This window comes from Takifugu rubripes, chromosome 22, assembly GCF_901000725.2.
Source record: "Takifugu rubripes chromosome 22, fTakRub1.2, whole genome shotgun sequence".
Lineage (NCBI taxonomy): Eukaryota > Metazoa > Chordata > Actinopteri > Tetraodontiformes > Tetraodontidae > Takifugu > Takifugu rubripes.
The window spans coordinates 14,465,475-14,489,865 of record NC_042306.1 but is presented as its reverse complement, the minus strand read 5'-3'; the positions used below and the strand labels follow the sequence as shown (position 1 = coordinate 14,489,865).

The following is a 24,391-nucleotide window of genomic DNA, read 5'->3' as shown; positions in this document are numbered from 1 at the left end:
CCCTGTCTCTCTCCCCCTCCCCTCCCCTCCCCTGTCTCTCTCTCTCTCTCCTGCTTCCCCCGTGTCTATCTCTTTCCCCTGTACTCTCTTCCTCTGCCCCTTCCCCTGTCCTGTCTCTTATTGTACCGTCTCTCCCCGTCTCTCTCTGTCCCCTGTCTCTCTCTCTCCCCTGCCCCCCTCCCCTGTCGTGCTGGTCTTCTCCCCTCTCTCTATCTCTCCCCCATCCCCTGTCTCTCTCTCTGTCCCCTGTCTCTCTCCCCCCCCTCCCCTGTCTCTCTCTCTCTCTCTGTCCCCTGTCTCTCTCCCCCCCCCTCCCCTGTCTCTCTCTCTCTCTCTGTCCCCTGTCTCTCTCTTTCCCCTGTCTCTCTCTCTCCCCTGCCCCCCCCCCCGTCTCCCTGCAGCACCGTCATGGTGCAGATGTGACCGTCTGTCGTACCTGCAGGAGCCAATAATCTTGGTAAATGTCAGCTCTCCCGCTGCTCCACACAATGAGCCGTTCCAGAGAGGGAATGGAAACCTTTCAAATCTGTGTTCCTCTTTCTCTCCGCTCTCCCTCCGTCTCTCTCTCTTCTCTCCCTGGTTTCACCTCATTGCCACCTTTTCACTCCGCTGCCTTCCTGCAGCTTTTAATCTTCAAACGCTTCTGACTTCCTGACCTTTTACTTCCGTGATTGACAGCAAACAGTCACGGTTTGCTCCGGCCTCGCCAGCCTCTTTATTCCTTCCATCTCTTGAATTTGAAGCTTCTCCGAACGGCCACAGAGGTTGTTTAAAGCCAGCCGCGGCCTGACAAAGGAGGTAAAGCTCCAGCTCTGTAAGAGGCAGCGGCAGGTGCACCGAAAAATTAATTCTACCAACAAAATCCAGTTTTATGTCAGAATGCAGGTCACATCGGAAGATAACTGACAGATATGGACGTTAATTAGCACCCGTCCTGATGAGTCCTTCAAAATGGACGTGCAGGCGGGGAAATCGTCCTCCGTCCCCGAGCTGGAACAACAGCTCCTTTAAGACTCGGGTGCCTCCGCAGATCCCTGATCACAAGAAAAACATACCGAGAAGCACGTTTCCTGTTTCCTGTCCGCCCTCCTGCTTGAACAGAACAGGAAGTGATTAGATCCTGCCGTGCCAAGCACAGGATGGCGTGGGGGGGGGGGGCTCAGCAGAGGGGGGGGATTTTGCTCTTTGTCGGCCGTGACGCAGTCATTCCAGATGTAAATAGCTCGATTTGAGCCATTCTGGAGGCTGAAATCACAACATAATGAAGTGGCCCAGGGCAGGTCCAGTGTTTTCTGAGATTGATTTATGAGCGTGTCTCACACACACACACACACACACACCCACACACACACACACACACACACACACACACAGGTCACTCTGAGCAGACCTTAAAATGCCACAGTCTGAATTGAGTCCTGGTGTTTGTGAAGCCGTGTGGAGCTGCTGAGCAGGTCTGAAGGATCCCAACCTGCCGGATTAATGGCAGCAGGAAATCCAGCGGAATTAAGCGCGACAGACGGGATAAATGCCGAGTTGATCCTTAACTCCTGCTCCACGCCGGCAGTGCCGGACCTCCTCCTGGCGGCCTCGCCGTCTCTGTGGCTCCGTCACTACGGGAGTTTAACTGCGGCCTCAAAGACTCATATTTCAGAGCTAAAATGTCCCGGATGACAGCGGCGGAATCGCCCCTCAGGTCCTCTCGGGGCCGTAAAACGTCCAATTTGCTCCTCTTTGTTCCGTGACGCTCGGCGCTTCGAGAGGACGCTGGAGTCTGAGTGGACGTCCAGCTGCATAAATACCCCTCCGGGTTTTAATCGCAACCTCCTGTTTGTCCAGAGTTTCTATTAAGAGGAGGAGGTTTGGGAACAGAAGCGGTTTCTGGAGCGTCGGGAGCAGCCGGTTGGTAACCACGGCGACCGCCTGCGGCCCAGATTCCTCTCAGCCCTCCTTTAAATTCTCAGCTGAGGATTAAAGCAGATGAAGATGCTGAGTTAGCTCCTCAGCCTCTGATGTTCCGCTGGACACTGACCATTGCGTAACCTTCCCGCTGGAACACGTCCGGCCTTTTCTTTCTTTCTCTGAACCTGCCAAGCAAAATATTTGCCAGAACTTTGTGTTTTCCATCCCCCCGCCCTCATATCCCCCCCCCCCCCCCCCCCCCAGTACAGCTGAAGCAGGTCTGGCTGCTGCGCTCTTTGTGGCGTTTGTGTCATTCAAACGAGCGCAACGTGCTGATAAATGTGCTTTTAACGCTTTAACGAGCGCCCCCCCCCCAAGCGAATTAGCCGCCATTGTTCCGTCTCCCGTCCACGGTGCAGCACTGAATGCTGGGAAGGCTCTGAGGGATTTGGCGTGATTCGATTCTGTGTTTTTCCCGAGGAGGCGGCGCTCTTATTGAATCGGCTCCATTACATTTCATCTGCACCGGGGGAATAAGGAGGCCTCGGGGGCGGTGGGGGGGCGTGGGGGGGCGGTGGGGGGGCGTGGGGGGGCGTCCTGTTGTATCACAAACGTCAGCGGAGACAAACAGACAGGCAGCCGTCGCCTGGCAGCCTTTCACCAGCTGATAAGAGCAGGAGTGCGAGCGCGCACTTGCGCGTGCACGCTTGTCTGGTTTGGCGTGTTTTCTTGCCGTCTCGCCGCCGGCGCCCGCGTCCCTTTGATCTCGCTGCCGTGCGTTTGACAGCCGTGTCGGGTGTCAACAATGGTGGCGGCTGTTTTCACCTTAAAAATAGAAATCTGCCTCCCGTAAGATTCCGGAAGGTTCTGAAGGTGCCGGGACATCAGTGGGGGGGCAGAAGAGCGCGTAGACGGCGCCGCTTCGGCTCTCGGCCATAAATGTTCAGTCATCTTTACTCGCTACAGTCGGGTCCTTTACTCTAATCCTCCGTTCTGCCGGTTCCAAATGTAAATTCAGACGTGCAAAAGCACATTTCAGACCTGAGAAACATCTGGAGTTATTGAATTTGGTCTCTTCCGCGCCGGAATAACGATCTCCCGGTTGGTTGGTGCCGGTCCACAGATCCGTGTTCTGCGTAATCCAGCAGATTAGATCCGTGTTCTTTGGTGTGAGCCCACACGTCGGAGCGCAGAACGCGTCTTAATCTCTTTATCTCCTGTGTTGCTGCCTGGTTGGAGCTTTAGCCGCTAATTACATCAGGTTCATTCTCCTGTGAAGATTCTGGTTGAAGCTGGACTCCAGGACGTGTGTGTGGAGAACCGGTGGCTCTTTGGCTGCCGGATCAGCAGGGAGCTGCTAGAACTCACAGCCTCGACCCCCCCCCCCCCCCCCCCGTCTTCACAGCCATTAAAGGCCGGAGATGACAACAAGCTCAGTCACGTCTCTGCAGAACGTGCGAGATGTTGGTGGCTTTGGCTGAAAATGTCCAGCAAGTGTGAGAACAGCCTCTAAATACTGCGGAGCCTCTCTGTTCCGAAGGTCACGCCGGCGCTCTGGGATCTCGCTGGTGCCGGCGTCCATCGTGGTCGACGTCAGATGTTTCGCTGCTTCAAGCTTCGTGGGTTTAGGATCCAGTTTGGACGTTGTTTAGGTGCGTTTCTCCAGCTTTTGAGGCCGTGAACCACTAAAGGAACCTTTGCAGACGCATTTTAAATGTGATTTAATGAGCTGCGTGTGGATCAGGACGCGGCTTTTATAGTCTGGCTCCGTCACCAGCCGAGCGAGGGAGGCGGCGTCCTCAGAAAGTCTGGATCAGGGCCAAGAGCTACAGAACGGGGAGAGTTCTGCCCCGGAGAACCCTTTATGGACCGTCTGGATGTTTTTTTTAGCCTGGAACTGTCGCAGCTCCCGTTGAAGAGGCCTCGTATAGACCTGCGGGTTTGTGGAGCGCCGTCCAACCGGTTCCTGTGATCTGGACCCAGTCCAGCAGCCCGTTCTGCGGTAGCTGGCTGTAATGGTGCCGGCCTGGCGTGACGCGGTCGGCGCTGTCCCCCCACTGGGAGTGGGATTGGGGTTGTCGCCATGGTGGGGGGGTGGGGGGGGGCTGTTGTCCATTTGGGTTTAAGTAGCAGCCCAGTGTGAGAGGCTGAGAGCTCAGCTGGAGCCTAAAAGGTTCTTGACCCACATTCTCGCCCCCCCCCTCGTCCTTCAACTGTGGGTGGGAATCAATTAAAACCATCACAAAGATTCAATTCTAAACAACAGAGTTTTGTCTTCTGCCTCCTGTCTCCAGGGGGCGCTAGAGCCCCGGGTGAGCTCATGTCTCATCGTTTTAGCTGCTCGCCGTGCGTCCACCCTGGAATGTGCCGCTTCGTTCCTCCTCCTTCAGGTTTAAATTCCAGCCCGGTGCCCCCCCGATCAGAGCGTGCTGGCTTTTATGAGCCTGGCCTGGTTTAAAGCCTCCTCTTCTTACCCCCCAAACCACCAAATGGCTGCTGTCAGTCAAGTCAAACACCCCCGAACTGCTGCGGTCGCCTCTGTGGTGCTGAAGGAGGATCCTCTTTCAGGGAGCCTCAGGTTCGACTGCACGTTCTCCTTCTGCACAAATCCCTTCAGCTCCGGCGTGACGGCCTTATTACCGCCGCCGAGCACGGAGCGAGATGCTCCGCCGGGGAGTGAGGGCTTAAACGGGGGGGGGGGTCTGACGAGGCGTCCTGGGGGGAACGGCGGAGGTTGTTTTAGTGAGTTGGAACCTTCTCCGTCCCGTTCTTCCTCTCTGCTGCTTCTACCGCCGCATCGACGCGTTTCTAAGCTCCGCCTTCCGGCTCTGGACGCCGTCCGAGGCGTTTAAGTGGCTCCGCTGGTGCGGAGCGGCGGCGACCGTGCTGAAAACGTTTCTGTCACATTGGGTTTGATTTTTAAGCTGAAATCAGGTATAATGTCCCCCCGCGCGCTTGGCTGGGGGCTGTAATAACCCCATCAATTGAACAGAAAAGCCGAGTGTCACATCTCGTTGCCACGGTCACCGTCTCTGAGATTTCCCACCGCGTCCTCGGCTCCACGTGTTCCCCATCGCCGTACCGAAGGTCGGGGTCCGTGTGTTTACACGTGCTCCGACGCGCGTTGATGGCTTCAAATGCGACTTGTGCGTCTGGGGCCCATTAAGGCAGCGGAATCCTCCGGCGGCTTTCGTCTCTGAAGTGCCGGGAGGCTCCCAGCTCGGGCCGCCGTTGTTAATCATTAGCGATAGCAAAGCACTTCGTGTTGAAAGCGCCGCTGCTTTTATGGCAGCGCCAGGCGCGTCGGAGGGTCCTGTGAGGGAGGGAAACAAGGAGGAAGAAAGAGTTTGCTGTGGCGGCACGCTGCGTGTGTGCCCTTTACTCCCTGGGGGTGGGGCATAAAGCGGCGGTGATGAGAAACCCGCGGCTGTGCGTGCACGTTGGCAGCCATTAGCGCTCCGCGCCTTGTACTCTCTCACAACGCCGCTCCTGCATGTGAGGCTTTTGGCCTCTCTTCATTTTCCGATGCTTAGATATGGCGCCCGCCTGGAGGCTTTTCCTCTCATGTGACGCTCACGAGCGTCAGAGCGCCGCCGCCCGCCGTGACTCCACGTGAAGCGGAGGGTTGTTGCGGCCGGCCTCGGGGGGGCGCCGGCATCGATGCTTTGATATTAGCGTGTCCAGGAGAGCTAAACCACTGTGGATCAGGCCGCCTTCTCCTGCGTTTCCTGTCCAGCAGGACGTGACACGTTGTTGCCATGGACGCGCACCAGGATGCCGCCGCCTCGGCTTGGCGAGAAAAGGATCATAGATTTGATGAGATTTGCGTGACCTGAAGTTCTGATTCCCCGGAGCCGTTCGGGCCGCCTGATAGTGTCAGTCAGATGTTCCACGGTAGCGTGTGAGCGCCGGATCGCTGGAAAGGTGAAGGTGCCGCCTCCCGGCGTGATTCCCGGCGCCCTCCGGCTTCAGGTTTCCCCACGCGAGGGCAGATGTTGGAGGGGGTTCAGCAGAGTTCATGTCTCAGGGGCTGCAGCCCACATCTCCGCAACTGGTCTGCATCAGCACGGACCGCCGGGGGCCGTCGGGAGAACGCCTGGGAACATCCGGAATCACATTCCTGACCCCTCAGCTCCGATAGAAAAGAGGTTTTGACTCCGTGATGGAGCCCAACTTCACCCTTCAAGTGTGACACGTACATACGTGCCATCTCTATGGCAACCAGAGGAGTGGTTGATAGAATAAGACACACATGAGACCCCCCCCTTCCCGAGTTCTTCTTTCCTTCTTTTCCGCGTCAGGTTTGAATCGGACCCCTGGTGTTTGCAGCCTCTCTGCCTTAATAAGTGTAACCCTGTTAAGAGACCCCTTAACACACACACGCACGCACACACACACACGCGCGCACACAGCTCCAGAAGTTGTTTTCTTTATTTAATTACCTCACAATGGTTTAACTGGTGCTGAGAGAAAGACCTAATTGAGCTAATTAGGATTGCTAACCGAGACCCTCCAGGCTCTTTTCAGAATTCCGCCGGCAGCTCGAGCGTGTATCCGTGTTTCTGGATCTCTGGGTTGAGGCGTCTGAGTTTCAACGGCGATCTCTGCGATCTGTCGCCCTTTTGTGGCAGCGTTGACGTGAATGAGCGGCGCTGTGAATGAGGCCGCCAGCTGCTGGGAGGAGATTCGCCACCGTAATCGCCGTCGGAACCAAACCCAGTCGCTTCTTGGCCTCGTTTGCTTATGTGCTGTTGTGAGGACCAGCACAGCGGCGCCGGAGACACGTTTCCATCCTGGATTCAGCTTCTGTCCTCTTCCGTGTTCCGTGCACAGTTTCTACTGTAGCTCGGAAATCCTCAGCGGGTCCAAATTTGTTTGGGTTCCCTATTTTTATCCATTTACGTGGCGCCGTCGGGGGCGTCTAAAGTGAGCCGACCCCAGCGCCACTGGGAAAGTCCCCGGAGTTTCAGGGAGCACGGAGGTTCAGGCGGAGTCGGAGCGTGACGCGTCCTACTTTAACGTTTCCCCACATCCTGAAACCTGGAAAACGGGTCAAACGGTTTCTCCGACGGCGGCTCGATGAGAGCCGAGGTCGAGTCCCGCCGCCATCAGCTGATGCTTTCAAGATGTCGGGCCAAACGCTTCCAGCTTCTCTCCGCTGGAATATCCAGTTCCACGTCCCGTCAGATTTGAGGGGAAGCAGACGTGTGGGCGCGTGTCGAGCCCGAGACCGAGATTTCCTTATTTTCATTGATTCCAAACGTCCTCCGGAGACCTGAGCGGAGGGAACGGAGCAGCAGTTCTGAGCGTCGGCAGGTTCCTCCCGTGGTCGTGATGGAGGGACGCTCCCGCGTGGACGCGCCCAGTCGGCATTTTCCTGCATCCTGGTGGAGAAAGTCAACGTTGCTCCTGGTTTTTCCAGAGCTTTTTCCTTTAATCTTGCTCACGTCTGGAGGTCAAAGGTCCAAATCTTCCCTGGTGGCTCCGTCTTCATCTCCTGTTGAAGATGTGAGCAGTCGGACCTATTGATCCTCACCGATAGATGGCCGCCACCGGCCCCCGGGGGCCCCTGCCAGGGCAGCAGCACGCCGACGCTTCCTCCCCGTCCGACCAATCAGGGGGCTCCTTCATGGAAGTGTTTCGCCATTTCTTTTTTTAGTGGATGAAAGGAAGCGGCGGAAACAATCCGTCCCTCGAGGGGCGCTCTCAGTGTGTCGGGATGGGGGGGGGCGACCACGACCTTCCCCCCGTGGTGGATCTGACTTCCGTATTGAGGAAGCGGCGATGACAGCCGCCTTTTTCCCCCCCGTCTTCGCCTGAAACGGCGGTTTCCAGCTCCGTGTTGCGGCTCCGGGACGCGGCCGCGCAGTTTGTAACCGTCGGGTCTGATTTTCCCTCTGAAACCGGAAAACGAGGGTTTATTGTTTCCAAAGCGCTGCTTTTATCAAAGGGCTCTGGCGAACACTCATTAAGAGGCGGCAGTTTTTATCAGAGGAGAAGCTGGAAATAAAGCGTCCAATTATCTCCCGCTGTGGTTTCCAGGTTTTTCAACCTGAGTGAGCTGCGAAAGTTCTGGCACGCAAAGACACGTTTTCCTCTTTCATGTCCAATTATAGGTTTCCTGCTTAGTCCAGTTTTAGTCATTAAGTGCCAGTAATCCTCAAGCGGAGGAAGCTTATGCATTTTTAGCAGGTATTTGCATGTTCTAACATTAATGCCAACTGTATTACATCCAGATTATGTGTGTTAATCCCTTCAAAAACTGTAGATTTGGCTGCAAATGTTCCATCGCCAACGCTAATCCGCAGATGTCAAGTCTATTAGTCGGTTAGCTTCCAGTTATTCCCATTTATTGTTGCTGGAAGAACTGACTCCTGTCCTGTGGTGGATTTTCACGCTCCGCGGATCCCAGCGATCGCACGCTCACGGCAGAAGGTACGTCTGTCTCGTAGAACTAGCTAGCGTCCCAAACCTGGAGCGGCGTGTTTGCGCAGAAACGCGGGTCTGTTTCCCTTCTCCCGGAGGTCCGGCTCTTCCCAGAATCCTTTGCTTCCACGACAGATTGGCTGAATTCCTCTACACCCAACTGACAAGGTTAAATCGAGACAAATTTCAGGGAGCGTAAATGTTGTCGTGGCTCCGCCCACCTGACCCCGATGACGCGGAAACAGGCCTGCGAATTCCGAGCGCTGGGAATGTTCATGGAAAAGGACAAATACCGGAGTATTTGGCTGCGTGTCTCCATGGAAGACATTTGACGTAGCGGTAGTGGACGTTCAAAAGAGGATGTTGGCGAACGGAGGAGGACGGTGGGGACACGGGCGTCCCACGGGCCCATTGAAATCCAGCTTCCACGGCGGGTCACACACACACATACGCGCACGTGCACGTGCACTTCAAACAGCTTTGGACACATAAGTAATGGCCCAAGTGCCTTTAAAGTAGCACACTTAAGCCCAGCGCCCCCCCCCAGTAGCTATAATGTCTTATTTATGGGCCCCCTCCTCACCATAAAGCAGCCCGTGTCAGCAGCTGGCTGCTGCAGACGGAGCCCGCCCCCCCATCAGCCTCCTCGATCTGCTCGCCGCCGCCCGCAGCCACGCCGCCGTCCACGGCGCCGCCTAATGATCGTGGAGTTGATCCACGATCATTTTAGATCAAATCTGTTTGTAGTTGAGTGTTGAAATGGTCAGATCCTGAGAGAAGCAGCTTTTCATTTCTGATTCTCTCTCTTCCTCCTTTGGCTCCGCCCACCTTTGTCCCCCCCCCCCCCACAGAAGATGATGAAACCAGTTGCACCATTACAGCCCCCCCATCTCTCCCAGCACAGTTTTATCTTTGTAGCTCAAGACCAAACATCCGTCAAAGCGGCTCAGATGAGCGAGTGAAACATCAAAGAACATCGTGATCATATTAATTATTAAGATTAATAATCCCATTCAAATAAGAGTCTGTTAAACATCAGCAGAGGTTATTATGGGATAACTGTGGAGCATCATACCAATATGTGTGTATTCTGTACGTTTTACTCAGAATTATGTCAGGATGAACAGAAGAAGACACATGCACACACACACACACACACGCACAATCATGCGCACGCACACACACACGCACAATCATGCACACACACACACACACACACGCGCGCGTGCACGGTGCCGTCAGCCCTCCGTTGTGGGACGGCTGTGCTGCTGCCGTGTTGGGAGATGTTTTGACAGGAGTCGAAGATCTTTGTCAGCCAGGAAGCCTAGAGTAGCCTCTGTGGGGGGGGGGGGGGGGGGGTTGTGTGTGTGTGTGTGTGTGTGTGTGTGTGGGGGGGGGGGGGGGGGGGGGGGCTCTGTCCACGCTTGATTTACTGCGTCACCTGTCCACGCGAGGCACGCTGAGGCCTTCTGCTGCTCCGTGGGGTTGCTTTCATTTTCCAGCCTCCGTGTTTCTTTCTTCCTTCACTCGTCTCGTAGACAGACGGCTTTCCTTTGACCTTTGACCTCGTCTTTAGGCTCCGAGCTGCTGCTGGTTCTCACCTGTAGCTGCTCTGATGCCTCCTAAAGTGGAACACGAAGCAGCGGCAGCAGGGGTCACCAAGTTTCACCCAAATCCTTCTGAATTCTCACGATGGAGAACAGATGGAACGTTAAACATCTCCATCATCCGCCTCGGAAGGGGGGGAGGACAGGACTCGGGATTGGGGGGGGGGGGGCAGGCCTCTGTCTGGAACACGGGCTTGTTTTCCGTCTCAACACCCACATGTGGAGTCAGAGTCCTTCAGACTGACATTTATCCGGCTGTGATAAAAGTTGCGTCTCCTCCGCGGGACACCGATGCTCCTCTTGACCTTTACAGTCGACAGAACGGAGCCTTTTTAGCTCCCGGTGATCAAAACGCACATTTTTCCCCTCTTTTTGTGTTTTTGAGCCGAATGAAAAGGCTGTTTTGAAGCAGATAGCATGTCCTTGCCTCCAGAAGCTCCAGTATTTTGAATATTTCATGGATCCGGCGTGGAGAGTCCCAGTTTTAATGAATGCCTGCTCAACCTTCGGCTTCAGTCTCTGGAGAAACGCGCCGGCAAAAACAAACGAATCGCTGTGCTTTCAGCTCTCGTAGCATCGGAACGGACGCGCTCCTGCAGACGCCAGTCGCCATTTGCCAGTTTGTCTCTCTTTCTTTTCCCTATATGAAAAAAAGCTGTACTTAAAGAGTTGGAAAGAATCCCATTAGCACGCTATATTAGCCTCCGTGCAATAATGTTGGGGACGGTTGAATTCCCAGATTCCGGCTCCTGTCGAAGCGTTCTCTTTGGCGTCCAGGACACACATTACCATGGCAATCATACATCAGACGCTCCGTCTTCCTCTCTGAAAATTGCCTGCTGTCACAAGATGCCTCTGGTCTCATTTTCCCGGTGCGCAGCCCTGGAAACGGAGGGAAAGTGCCCCCTGCCTCCCACCATAATGGAGCCTAATTTGACTTAGATTATGATTTATCAGACGCTGCTGATGCTTCTGCCGTCCAGCATCACGCCGCTCTCCGAAATGGGGCCCATTACGAGTGAGACATCCATCCTTCACTCCCCCGTCGCCGTGACGGAGCGAGCGAGCAAGCGAGCGCGCCACGCCGGCCGTGCCGCCGTGCCTGCCCCAGAAATTAGACAGCTCCAATTCGATTTTCCTTCCCTCTCTCTCTCCCTGTCGCTCTCCCGCCCGCTCTCTTCATCACCTTCCTCGCTGGTCATGGGAGATATGCATCACTCAATCTTTTTACCTTTTGCGCCAAAACCGGCGTCGTGGAATTCTAATTTCGCCGCGCTCCACTTATTTCCTTCAGCCATTCCTCTCGCCCAGCGGGGGTGATTGTTATCTCGCTCTTCCTCCTTTCCTTTTCCCTGCATTTAAAGGCTGATCCGTCACTCTGTCGTGGACCAGATGAGTTCTTTCTGAATAATGGACCGGCGTTTTCCCGTCCTCTGAGCCCGGCTGCTCCACTTCCTCTGAAGCTAAATGTGGGATTGAGTTGAGGGGGTTTGACTGGGAATCTGGATGCTTCCCGGTCTGCTCACGCCTCCCACCATCAACAGTGGTCCCGAGCAGGGGGACCCTGGCGTGTTCGGACCGGTACCGTGGCGACAGCCGTGGTGGCTCTGTAGCTAACAAACACTCGTTGCTAACGAAGAACGTTCCGCCGCCGGTCCGGAGGTTCCGGGCTCCGTCGCCGTGTCGTCTTCATGTTTTCCACCCAACCGGAGCTTAAAAATCCAGGACACCAAACCGGCACTAAGGGACAGTAATGCCGATTAACCGCAACCGTTCCAGACTCCACCCCCTTTTCCCCGAGAAGAACGCCGAAGGGAAGCTGCCCGATGACTTTTCCTCTGAACTTTAATCCCAGTTGAGGGAAAGTCGACTCTTGTTATTCGTGTTTGGCTCCTAAACTGCTTTTCAAAGTTTAATGCCTCTTTAATCCCCCGCTGCCACGACGCTCCCTCGCTTCCTCTTCATCCCGCGCTCCCGCTGGAGCCGCTCGCTAACGGGCTGAAGCAGCCATGTTGACACAGACAGCAATAATTAGCCGCGCAGGTCGTTAACTAAGACCCTTTATCCCATCCCGGTTGCCTGGTTACGGTTTCCCCGGATGACCGAGCGATGCTGACTCACGCCGATGAATCACGAAGAGCGGTGGCTGAACGCCGGGAGGTGATTGGTGGGATCCCAACAGCTCCGGAGCTCGGATGTATTACAGTAAGTGGCTTATCTGACGGCAGCGATCCGTCTGTCGATGGCCGGAATGTTGCCACCTGACGGACGGCGCCCGCCAAAGAGGAAAGCGTTAAAATCCAGGCGGCGTGCCTCACCTGGTCGGAGCGTCACACCTGTCAGTGATGGATGCCTGCAGGTTCTCCGCTGTGATGGAACGCCAGCGCCGATGGGATCAGATAGCCGCTTCCTTTATTAACGTTTCAATGTGAGGGCGGAATTTCAATATTCCGAGAGAGAGGAGGGATGAAACGGCAATACTGGTGGCTCAGACTGGTAAACTGGAGATGGTTAGTTTATCGGGGGGAGGGGGGGGTGAAAGTAAAAGTAGGGCAGCAGCACAGACATCGGGGGGCCGAGTTCTTTTACTAGCTTGTATTCGAGCATCTGCACACCGCTGTGTGTGTGTGTGAGTGTGTGTGTGTGTGTGTGTGAGTGTGTGTGTGAGAGCGTGAAATTGGTGGCTGAATTAAAAAGTGGCATATTGCTCTGTGCCGCGCTGGTCCCTCCTCCAGCGGCGGCGGCGGGCCGAGGCCCGGTTCCAGCCCGCCTGATCATCACTCAGATGTTTTATCACCGTGCGCGACGTTTGTGACCGGCAGAAAGACGGAGATGCCCCGTAAATCGCCTCCCGGAGGATTCCCCTGTTTAACGTCTGCGGGGCTGGAGCGGCGGCGCCCGGCAGGATGGCGGCGGCGGCTTGCGCAACAGCGGGATTTGTGATGTAGTGGATCATTTTTACGGCTCTGGAGTGGCGAGTTCGGACAATAACGCTCTGAAAATGATGCAGATTATTGCTGTTCATCATCGGCGGCGGTGATTCATCACGGATGACGAACACCGCCACCCGCGGGGCGTTCCTCCCACACGCCGCCGCAGCCACGCTGGTTCTCTGCCCTCTGAGCCGTTAGCCGGATTCATTAGCCTCTGCCGGTTCAGAGCAGCAGGGGGTTCTTCAGGCTCCTCCCCCTGGCCCAGACGCCGGCGGCTGGATAATGAGTCCCTAAGTGGGCAGATATCGCATTGATTGGCACCTAATTGCTGCGTCTCTGCAGATCAATGTGGCCCCGTCAGTGTTTCAGGTCCGATCCCACATAATCCAGAGTAAAAGCCTGATTGTCTTAAGTGGCCTTGGACACAGCGGCCTCTTGGCCTCGCTAATCTCTGCGTTGCGTCAGCAGACGGCGAGCAGTCGAGCGTCACGGCTAATCCTTTTCTAACCTCTAAAGGACCGATCGCTTCTGCTGAGGAGGCGGGACCGGCGAGACCTGTTCTGTTTGTGGACCGGTCTGGCCTGCCTGGGCTTCCTGTACAGCTGCTCCAGGTCCAACACGCTGACATTTGCATCTTTGCTGCGGGAGATAACGCAGCAGCGCAGAGATAGAGCGTCAGCCGCTAGCTCCGGTTAGCGAGAGCATCCGTCTCCCTCCACGCTGCCGGTGAGCCTTCGATCAATAGAGCCGGATTATCATCTTCCGTATCTGGGTTCATTTTTCAGAGCGCAGAAAGGCTCCAGCAGCTGTTCGCTCTTTGTCACAGGATGTAGAACCGAGTTCCTCCATCTGATAGGATTACACCAGCTAACCATCGCAGCCGCTCGCTCCGACACGTTTTCACTCAGTTAGCATATCGCTACATCAGTAAATGTTTATTTAAAAGGCCTGCCAGCTAGTCTGCGCGGCAGCCCTGCTTAATTAAATGTTTAATTAAGATGCTGGCCTTTAATTAAAAAGTATTATTATGAATTAAACATTATTGACAGATGAAATAGACTATCAAGAACTGCAGCCAGCGTAGCATGAAGGTGCACTTTAATTAGCGCTGTGACAAAGATGATGCGAGACGTTAAACCATATTAAGATATATACGTTATTAATGCTGTTCACCGTGGCCTCGCCTCCCGTGGCCACGCCCCTCGTCCGGCCGATCCACTTGAATCGCTCCGGTTCGGAAACTTTGCTGGTTGTGGGGTTGAAGGCTTTAATTTCCTCCTAATTTTGCTGCCTGCTACCGTAACTAAACCCTTCACAATCCGTCTTCACGCCTGATTTAGGCGCCAGCGCCAGTCGCTGGAGGTCCAAATGCTCCTGTAGACGTGGGCGGCGCAGCCAGCGTGAATGAGAACATTCACTTCTAATCTGTGGGATTAGGGTTCTGTCCGTCAGCTGGCACCGTCACTTACGCTCCGGCCGACGGGGGGCTTCCCTCTCGCCGTTGGCACGCCGTGATTGGCATCTGGAGGAGCGGCGTCGGTGTCACGGGGATTTAAAGTGACAGCACATATGTGAGAGATCCTCCCTGCGGACCACCCGGCCACGGAGACCAGCGGCGCACGGATCTTTTCGGGGAAAGGGGGTTCGGAGCGAGGGTGCAGGCGTGGCCTCCCTGGCATCGGGGGATGGAGAGCTCGACCACGGAAGGCCGCCGAGCTTAAACGGTTTTACCGGCCGCTCCCGCACCCGACCGCGGCCTCTGTTCCCGAGAGTCTCCAGCCAACAAAGCCGCTTGGCAACCTTTGATCCCACAAGGCAACGGCAAATATCGAGTGAGCCTGGACAGAGAAAGCAGCTCATCCCAGACTCAATCTCATCACCTCGCCGGCTGCTGTCACAAGCTGTTGCGGCAGCACGTGTGAAATGGAGCAGCCTTCATTCTTGGATTGATTCATGCTGGTTGCTGAGATGAGGGAATTTAGAGAATTTAGCTCCTCTTTTCTTTGAACTCTTCTCATTTAGCTCCTCTTTTCTTTGAACTCTTCTCATTTAGCTCCTCTTTTCTCTGATCTCTTCTCATTTAGCTCCTCTTTTCTTTGATCTCTTCTCATTTAGCTCCTCTTTTCCCTGATCTCTTCTCATTTAGCTCCTCTTTTCTTTGATCTCTTCTAATTTAGCTCCTCTTTTCTTTGATCTCTTCTCATTTAGCTCCTCTTTTCTTTGATCTCATGAGCGAACTCTGCTTTTCAGTTTGGATATAAAGGGTTTCTGCTACAGTCTGTGTAACATGACCACGACAGAATCAGCCGCTCGTAGCGCCGTGTAGCTCCCCACTAAACTGAAGGACGACCCCCAAAACTCCTCACTGTCAGGTGACGCGTGTCGACCAATCGGTGGATCGCTGTCCCTTTAGCCCCGCCCAAAATAGTGGTTGCGGCTCGCAGATATACTGCCGACTTCCTGTTTGTTTCCTCCTCCTGACAGACAGACGTGTCTGGAAGGCCGCGACCCTGCGGGGTCACGTGCGCCTCCTCCAGGTCGGCTGTGTTCCGTATCCCGGAGATTAGCGGGATCAGATGTGACAGGCCGCTGCTCTTTAACGAGGCTCTGGTTTTTCCTGTCCGGAGTTAATAGCTGCTGCCGTGTTTTACGTTATAATGCGAATTTAGGACGTAACCGAAGACGGTTTCAGCGTTCACTTCCTCCCTCTCAAGAAGATGGATGGAAGCTCGGCCGTGAAGTGGGAGAAGGGTATTTTTACGTCTTGAGATCACATCCCTTAAGAAATTCCCACAGCAGCTGTGTTTTTTCCTTCTTTCTGGCCTTAAATCTCTCTGACATTAGCAGAACTTTTATTTCAAAAGCAAACAATGTTCAGACAGGAAAGAGTTGCAGCTTTGACCTTTCGGGTGTCGGAGATAAGACCGTTCCCCTGGAATTTCCTGGCAGCGTCGGAGCGGAGGCTGGAGGTTTCTCCCAGCTGCTGGCAGCTGTTTTCATCCCTCTCTTCCGATATTTCTTCTTCTTCTCTGATTAATTGTGATTAATTACACGTTCGAGGAGCTAATTTGTATTGTTTTTGAGGAACAATACTCGGGCTGTGGCCGCCATCTGTCATCGTTTTAGGTCTGCTGTTACATCGGGGTTGTCATGGTTACGTGCTGGCCGTCCGCGCGCCGCTCTGATCCAGATTCAGGCGACGGCGAGGGAGATGAACCGGAGCCGCGCGTGCTAATGCTAACACATCTGTCCCCTCAACACGGAGCCCTGCAGGGCGGCGGCGTGAGGACGTGGCGCCAGCCGCGTTTGTGGGTCGTGTCGTGGTTCTGCTCGCCACTTTGGTTCTTCCTCATGAATAATAGATGGGATGGCTCATGTGCTCCAGCTCCGACTGTTATCTGGGTTGAAGGTATCTGGGTTGTTTTCCTTACTGGACCCAGCAGAACTCCATCCCGTGCCGGTGGAATCGGGTCAGCCGTTCACGCCGGACCTTCCTCATCCATCATCTTCTCTCTGTCTGCAGCAGCCGACTAGCGCCGAGCAACCACGACCGGATACAGAGGCTGCGGCAGGAGTTCCAGCAGGCCCAGGGCGTCCCGGACGACCCGGACGACCGCAGGAGGACCTACAGCTTCGAGCAGCCCTGGGTGAGTGTCTGAAATGGCCGGAGCCCGTAGCTCCACAAGGGAGTCGACCGCCTGCCTGACCCGGACTCTGAACGCCTAGCGTCACATGCTAACCTGAGAAGAATGCTAACAGTGTTAGCACCCACCTTTTCCTGCGGCTAACTGGAATATGGTGCTAACCATCACTAACCCACTCCTGCAACCATCCACGAGACTGACGATGCTGCCACCCCCCCCCCCCCTTACACCGTACGATGTCCATTAACCCTAATGGGCCTCCCTGATTAATTATGCTAATGCTAACACCCTCCCCTCCCTCCAGTGACCCGTCACCTGCATGCAGGAGTTTGCACACCTCCTGACAACCATCACTAACCCCCCCCCCCACACCATCTGTCGCTCCCACATCCTCTCATTCATTGTCTTCATTTCTGTCAATCACCCGTCTGGACCCGCCCCCCCACCCCACCACCGCCATCATGGACTTCCTGACTGCGTTTCTGTCTCCGGGGCCCTCGTTTGTGCCTTTTTTTTTCTTTTCTTTTTTTTCCACAGTGTTCGGTGGTGATGTAAACATTTGAACTGACATTTATTAAACTCGAAGCTACGCTAGCGGAACATGCTAATTGGTGCGTTGTGAAGCAACACGAAGCAATAAGAAGCGAACAAATTCCACCCTTCAAATATTTGGGGGTGATGAAATCACTTGTCATATTTTTAGTATTTATCTCCGCGCTTCCGTGCACCCGAACCAAAGTGCACGTTTTTTGTTTTTTTAATGAATAACGGATCATGCTAACACCAACAGTCGTCTGTGTCGGATTTTAAACCTTTTTACTCCGTGTTTTTCTATTGCATCTGTGTATTGTGTGTTTGTCGTCTGCGGCGTCATTTCCAACATTTTCCGTCTGGTTTGGTGACGAAACTCTTTTAAAACTTTCACCTTCTCACACGACCTCCTCTAACGCACATCAGAACACGTCACCAGAACCGTCCCAAACCAGGCGTCCGGCGTTGGAAGCGGCGCCCCGGACGGCGGATGAGTATCAAACCTTCACCAGGATATTTTGCACACGCGTGTTTTTGTACGTCTGTATGAAGAATTTGTGATTTTCTGAACCGATAAAGTGAGAGCTCATGAACTGAACCGGCCTCTCTTCTCTCCTTCCCACCGCTCGGAATTTGGCTGGAAAATGATGGGTTTGACGAGTTCGCGTTTACACCCACGTGACCACCAGGGGGCGCTCACCCTCGTGCGATAAGCGTCGGACCTCTTCTGGTTGGTCGATCTCCTCACGGGAAGAGTCAGATTTATCCAAATTTAGCCAAAACTCGGAGCAGAGCGCCCCCTCAAACGCCTCAGACGTCATGTTGGGATCACGTGACGTCTTTTCCTTTGGGCTTTGGTTTGAACATCAAAGCTGCGGGCGAAGTTTGAACCCTCCGTCTTCTTTTCCATCGTGGGCTGAAGAGCAGAGGTGGCTTGTGGGTAACGTGGTCTAATTCCATCAGAGTGACTGATGCCGGATCTCCTGGTAGCTCATTTATGCCGCCATGGAAAAGCGGCGCTTGCTCCCTCTCTGGGAAGGGGGGGGGGGTTCAGCAGAAACGTTCCCGACGTTCCCAACCCAGCGTGTCAGCGGTACGAGTGTGATTTTTAACGCACCGACCGCTCGTCCCGCCTTCACACTCGTCTGCCAGCGAGTCGTTATCGCCCCCCCGGCCGGCGAGCCGGTGCCAGCTGACGGTCCCGGCCTCATTTGGTTGGGAGGGGATGGCTTTCCCGGCGCTCCTAATGGCTTTATGGACTCCTCAGATGGCTGCTGCAGTTGGCTGCACAGCCATAAAAGTGATGCGATGGCGTGTTATGACTGATCCACGCCGCTAACGACCATCGCAGGGGCCGAGGTCGGAGGCCCCCGACTCTCCTTTTCTACATCTCTGCCAAACCCCCCCCTTCACCCACCCCACAAATTTGAGTCCAGGATATAAAAATCCTGATGTGATACTGGGAACGTGCGAAGGAAAAGCTCGTCTGAACGACGTTGAAGCCGCGTCGCTAAAATAAAGAGAAAAATTAGCAACCGTGAAGCTGCTCCACATCGTTTTAGTGATTAATTCATATGTATTTTCATATTTTCCAAACGGGTCATAGATGTGTTCGTGGCAGAGTGCTGTTGCCATGGTAACGCGCCGTAAATATTGATCTCTCCATTTGAAGGAATTATTGATTTGGTTTTTTTGTGCTGTTTTTAGTGGGGGGGGTCACATGACACCGTCATTAACATCACTAACATTCTTCATTGCACCTCTGAGACCCCAGCATGACCCCCACCCACGTCTGTCTGTCTGCCTGTCTGTCTGTCCGTCCGTCTCACCCTCATGTGGACCTGAGGAGCGACCAGCTCAGGCAGCCAGCAGGTAAGTAACTGACCAGTTGTTACCTGGACGGGGGCGGGGCTTCTGAGCCGGGTGGGTGGGGCTTATTAGCTGTCTGTCGTCAGCAGGACGTCATTTGTGTTTTGGTGTTAATTTAGAGGTCCAGAGTTTGAATTAAACCCCTTTTTGCTTCAAACCACAAAAATCTGTCTTAAAAATCACAATAATCAATCTCCACAACTTTGTATAAACAGTATAAATCAGCAAAAAATAGCATTTAATGAGGTTTTCCTGATTATAACAGCAGCGTTCCTCATTTAATTTGACTTTGTTGTTGAACCTACATCCCATAATCGGATTAATGAATAGCAAATGTAACCAGATTAGAAACACTTGATCAAATGGAAGCTGGAGGTAGCGACACCGATCACAGACGATCGCTGATCAACAGACGAGGAATCTGATCCACCTTCTTCCCGTCTCCAGTCGAACGCCGGCGGCACCGACCCCGGCGGGTACGGCCCACCGGGTCGCCACTCCGTGTCCGTGGAGGTTCAGATGCAGCGGCAGAGACAGGAGGAGAGAGAGTCGTTCGCCCAGGCCCAGCGACAGTACAGCTCGTTGCCACGGTGAGGCGGGGGGCGGGGTTTGAGGGCGGGGGCGGGGTTAGGAACTGATGTCAGTGGAAGTCCTCTCAAAGATAGAAGAACTAATGTGTGTTATAGATCTATAATTAAATATGTTGTGTGATTGTGTCACATTTGTTCTAATGGTGTTGTGACAGTAATGATCTCACACACACACACACACACACAGCGGACATGTTTGCTTTTACTGTTCTGTAATGTGATTCCCTTTGATCTGTGTGATATGGTGGCCTGTTGTTCCAGGAAGTGTGTGTGTCTGTGTGTGTGAGTGTGTGTGTGTGTGTGTGTGTGTGCGCGAGACTGATCGGTTCAGGAAGTGAATTAATGAAATTAACTGGACATTTTTCTTCATTTTCTAAGTCTGCATTTTTATTGAATTTAAACCGTCAGAGTTGCTGTTTTAACGTCGAGTTTCTGCCTGGACGTTGTTTTTTTTTTACTTATTTTTTTTTTTTACGTTTTCAACATTTGGTGCCAAAATCTGGTGCATTCCCAAAACCCTTTAGCAACCGTTAGCTCGCTGTTAGCTACATGACGCCTGTGAGAGTCACGGAGGACCGCGTAGCGACAGCGGCGCTAACGCGGCTAATTAGACGACCTGAAAACGACGCTGCCAAAAGTGGTTTTTAACTGTAAACAGAACTGACGCAAACTCTTTGTGATGCTTTTCAAAGTTTGTAATTACTCGCCAGAACTCAAACGCACGTCGGCCGCCGCCGTCAGCATGCGCTAACGCACACACGCAACCTTAAATACATTATCTCCCCGACTTCACCCTGCGCTAATCCGCTGTTATCGACATAAATCCTTCCTTAATAAATATTGCAGGCAGTTTTAGCTGAAAGATTAATGAGCATCTCGCTCCGGCGGTCAGAGGAAACATCCCGTGGTCGCGCTCCCGCTAATTCCGTTAAAAACTGTTTTGTCCAGATAAACCCGGCTAAAGTGTCCGGAGAACGCCGGCTATTGTTTGGCTTAGAACACGCCAGAGTTTCGGGCTGAACCGGAGTCGGCTCCAGAGGTCAAAGAGCCTTTTGGGCCTCTGTTCCGGCAATGCGAGCAAGAGTTGTTTCACTTTCGCTGAAGGTCACCTGAAGGTCGACCTCTTTCCCTGAACAAGGAGGGAAAATAAACGGGAAGTGCGATTGGCCCGTCGGACACGACAAAACAACCATGTTTCTGTTATAGAACACATCCGAAAACGTTCAAATAAAGAGAAGAAGAAGACGACGAAGGGGTCTGGAGTCAGACAGGCAGTGAGGCGGCGCCGCCGCTGCAGTTGGACGTTTAATTGGACGAGCGCAGCAGACGCACGTGAAGGGAATTGATTTATTGAAAATGTCCGACTGTGATGCGACGGGCGTTGATGAGCCGCCTGTCGGCTTATTAGCGTCGGACGTTTTGCCGGTTGATCCGTTACATGCGACGACCACGTTAGCCGGTTAGCTCGCCACATGCCTGTCAGTCCCGCCGTCTGTCAGGGAGGAAGCGCCAGCATGGCTCTTACTGACCACACATGTAGATGGGGGGGGGGGGCGGGGGCTGGCCTCTTTGTCAACATTTAAAATCAGATGTCGGGAATGTCTGTCCCTGAAATTGGAACCGCTCAAGCGTGCGGCAGCATAAACCCTGGCGAGACTCTTCTATCTCATCTTATTAGCATCCGACTCCGGCTGAATAAAAACAAAGGTTTTCTATTCTCATTAAGGCTTTTTCCCCCCAGTTTTCCTTTATATTCCAAACATGGGAACGGTGGGATTCCTCAGTTTTTGGTAGGAACTCCACGTCTACTCCAAAGAGCTCAGCCAGGCGGAACCAGGAGCGATGTCACACATCTGTCAGGGCAGAGCGCTAACTGGGCCGTCCAGATTCTGCTGTCAGAGGGAAGGCAGTCGCCTGGTTCTGCTCTGTCTGTCAGGTCCGGCGGGTGTTTCTGTCTCAGAAACGGGCCCTGATGGGTGCAGGGTAGTTTGATATTCCCAGGAATTCCACATCCCCTCACGTTCTCTGGTGTCTCCACTGCAGGCAGCCCAGGAAGAACCCCAGCTCCGTCTCCCAGGACGCCTGGGACAAGGCCTACCCCCCCGGCGAAGGCTTCCAGACGGCGAAGGACAACCCCAGGTACTCCAGTTACCAGGGTTCCAGGAACGGCTATGCTGGCGGCGGCGGCGTCAACGCCCGAGTCCTCCTGGAGGCCCAGGAGCTCCTGCGGCAGGAGCAGCGGCGGCAGGAGCAGGAGGCCAAAGGGAAGCTGATGCAGGAGGGCGGCACCACCAGCAGCTACGACGGCTACGCGAGCCTGAAGGACCCGGCGTCCCCGAAGGGTCCGTATCGCCACGACGTGCCGCCGTCGCCCTCGCAGCTGGCGAGGCTGAATCGGCTGGGTTCCGAGAAAGGAAGACTGTTTTACTCCTGAGCCGGGCCGAGAAGAACTGAACAGAGACAGAACCTCCTGAGAAGCTTCGGGTCTGTAGATTAGTGCTGATGTTGGAGGTGAACTCGGTGTGCGGGCGTTTGTCCTCGCCGCGCCGGCGACCCGCACCCTCCTCCGGACGCCGGCCGCCTTCTCTGCACACACCAAACACGCCCCGCGGTGCCGTGATCCAACCGGGTCTGGCAGCGCCGCGTTCTGACAATCAAACGGGCAGACAGGCGGGCGCGTGGGCGTCGCTCGCTGCCCGCGAGGAAGGACGGGAGCGCACGTGACTCCGCCTCCCGCAGAGGGTGCGGCGTCTCCGCAGAGGTGACTCTTCACCGCCCGTCACCGCTTCACTAAACGCCGCGTCCGACCCCCGTCGGCCCGTCAGCGCCTCGTCGGGCTTCCTGTTTTCCTCGTTTTGAGTGTTTTCTCCTCAGCCGTCGAGCTGGAGTTCTTCCCCAGTGCAGATAAAACAAGGGGAAGTATATGAAAGAAGCAGGGCACAGAGTGTGTGTGTGTGTGTGTGTGTGTGTGTGTGTGTGTGTGTGTGTGCGTGTGCGCAACTAATAAAAAAGGCCCCCTCATAAATGATTCATGTTGTGTTCCATCTCCGTGGAGAAGACCCAGGCAGAGAGGGGAGACAGCTCTGATCCTCTGCCTGCCCCCCCCTCACTGTTCTGGGCTTGAGTCCCAGGTCCGCCTGCCTGTCTGTCTCCGCTCTGGCTTCCATCCCTCCACCGTTCGCTCCGTTTGTCACTTTTGTTCCCTTCCCGCCTCGCTCGGCTCCCCACCTTCCTCTTTGACTCTTCTCCTGCTACCACCCCCCCCCCCACCCTCCTCCTCCTCCTCCTCCTCCTCGTCTCCAGAGTCGTTCTCTGCACTGAATTTTTCATCACCAGCCACCTGCTGCCCGCCAGAGCCAAAGAACGGCGGCACCAGAGGGCCCGGCTCCTGACATAAAGGGAGGGATGAAAAGCAGATAAACGAGTGGGATAAACGATGGGGAGCGACACAATGAGCCTCCCGTTGCGACGCCAACCGCAGCTTTTCTTTCATTTTTCACAAAAGCCAGAATTGTCCTGAAGACTTAATTGCCCAGTTTGCCGTAATGGCGCTCCGTATTTTCATGTTTTTAAGCTGTCATTCCACAGTCGGCGAAGCGGCTTCTTCCCTCGGAGGAAGAAAGTTTGCATCCATCAAAGTTAGCGGCGCGTGAAGATTCCTGACATATTCAGACGTTCCGCCAGGAGAAGCTATCTGTGTGGAGGAGGGTTCTAGAGCAGACGTCAGCTGGGTGGGTCAGGTGGGGGCTCCTGGGTGGGTCGGTGATGTCAGGAGGGTCCCAGCAGATCCGCTTCACCCCTGCAAGCGGATCAAAGAGGCCCAGCTGATATTTTAGCTCCGAATGCGACAGATGCGACCTAACAAGCTAATTGTTGCTAAGGAAATCTACATTCTATCATTTTCCAGCGAATTTGGTGGGTTTGATGGGTCATTTCCTCCAAAATCTTCCCCAAGAGGCTCAATAAGAAGTTTCAGATGTTTTTGGATTTTCTGTGGTACATTTTCCTGAATCAGCGTAAAACACACACACACACACACACACTGTTGCTGACATGACTGTTGGTCATGTGAGGTTTTCGTAGCATAGAACCAAACTTTTGCCTTGATCCCACCGTGAAGTTGAGTCTGCCGGTTCATGAAGGAAAATTGGACTTTTCCGTGATTTTGTTGGTATTTAAACCCGTTTTGTTCACAAGGCTCCTCTTACGTAAGCGGACTGACCCTTCGGCTCAGGCGTGGAGGGAAGGGAACCAAATGGGATGCTAACGTTGGAGCTAGCCGTGTTTTTAGCGGCCGAGCTGCGAGCACAAACACATTTAGCGATTAAAGGTGACCTGTGCTACAAACCTGATGGAGTTTGAGTACCAGGGTCTGATGTCCAAGTGCCTGAAGAAAAAGTCGGAATACCCGACGATGTGGAGACGCTTTTGAACATTTCCGCACATTTAAAGGTCGTTTTCAGGTCCTTTGGGTTTTTTCTTAACGAGCCAACGCTGCAGTTATGGGCGTGTTTGTACCCGTTTGGCGTTGCCTTGGTTCTACCGTGATGTGTTTTACAGTATAAACGGAAGCTGATGTGCAATTGTTGAGTTTTTCCATGAAACTTTTACATGATATATGAAAACTGTATTCGGACACTTTTCCTGTACATATCAGACTTCAAATAAAGTGGAAGGTTGTTCCAACCTGGTCTCAACGCCGCTCTCTCATTGGTCCTCGGTTACATTCCCGTGATCCGGGCGTCCCCTCCGGTCTGCCGGCTGACCGCACTCAGAACTTCTCCGCTCACAGAACGTTCCAGGAAAAGTGTTGTGATGTGTAAACAACTGTTTACTCAGGTCCCAGGTGCTCCTGCACTTCCTGTTTCTGTTTTAATCTCAGGAAAAGC

General features: G+C 54.0%; 1 protein-coding gene across 1 annotated transcript in view; it reads left to right on the top strand.

The window, feature by feature from the left end:
• The window catches only part of LOC105418171 (partitioning defective 3 homolog), a 62,289-nt gene extending 38,101 nt beyond the window's left edge, over positions 1-24,188 (top strand). Inside the window, exons 6-9 of the mRNA XM_029831157.1 lie at positions 12,118-12,140; positions 16,392-16,515; positions 19,360-19,502; positions 21,546-24,188. Coding sequence (XP_029687017.1) covers positions 12,118-12,140; positions 16,392-16,515; positions 19,360-19,502; positions 21,546-21,936 — 681 coding nt within the window. The 3' untranslated portion in view covers positions 21,937-24,188. The remainder of the gene's footprint in view (positions 1-12,117; positions 12,141-16,391; positions 16,516-19,359; positions 19,503-21,545) is intronic.
• Positions 24,189-24,391: the final 203 nt, after the last annotated feature.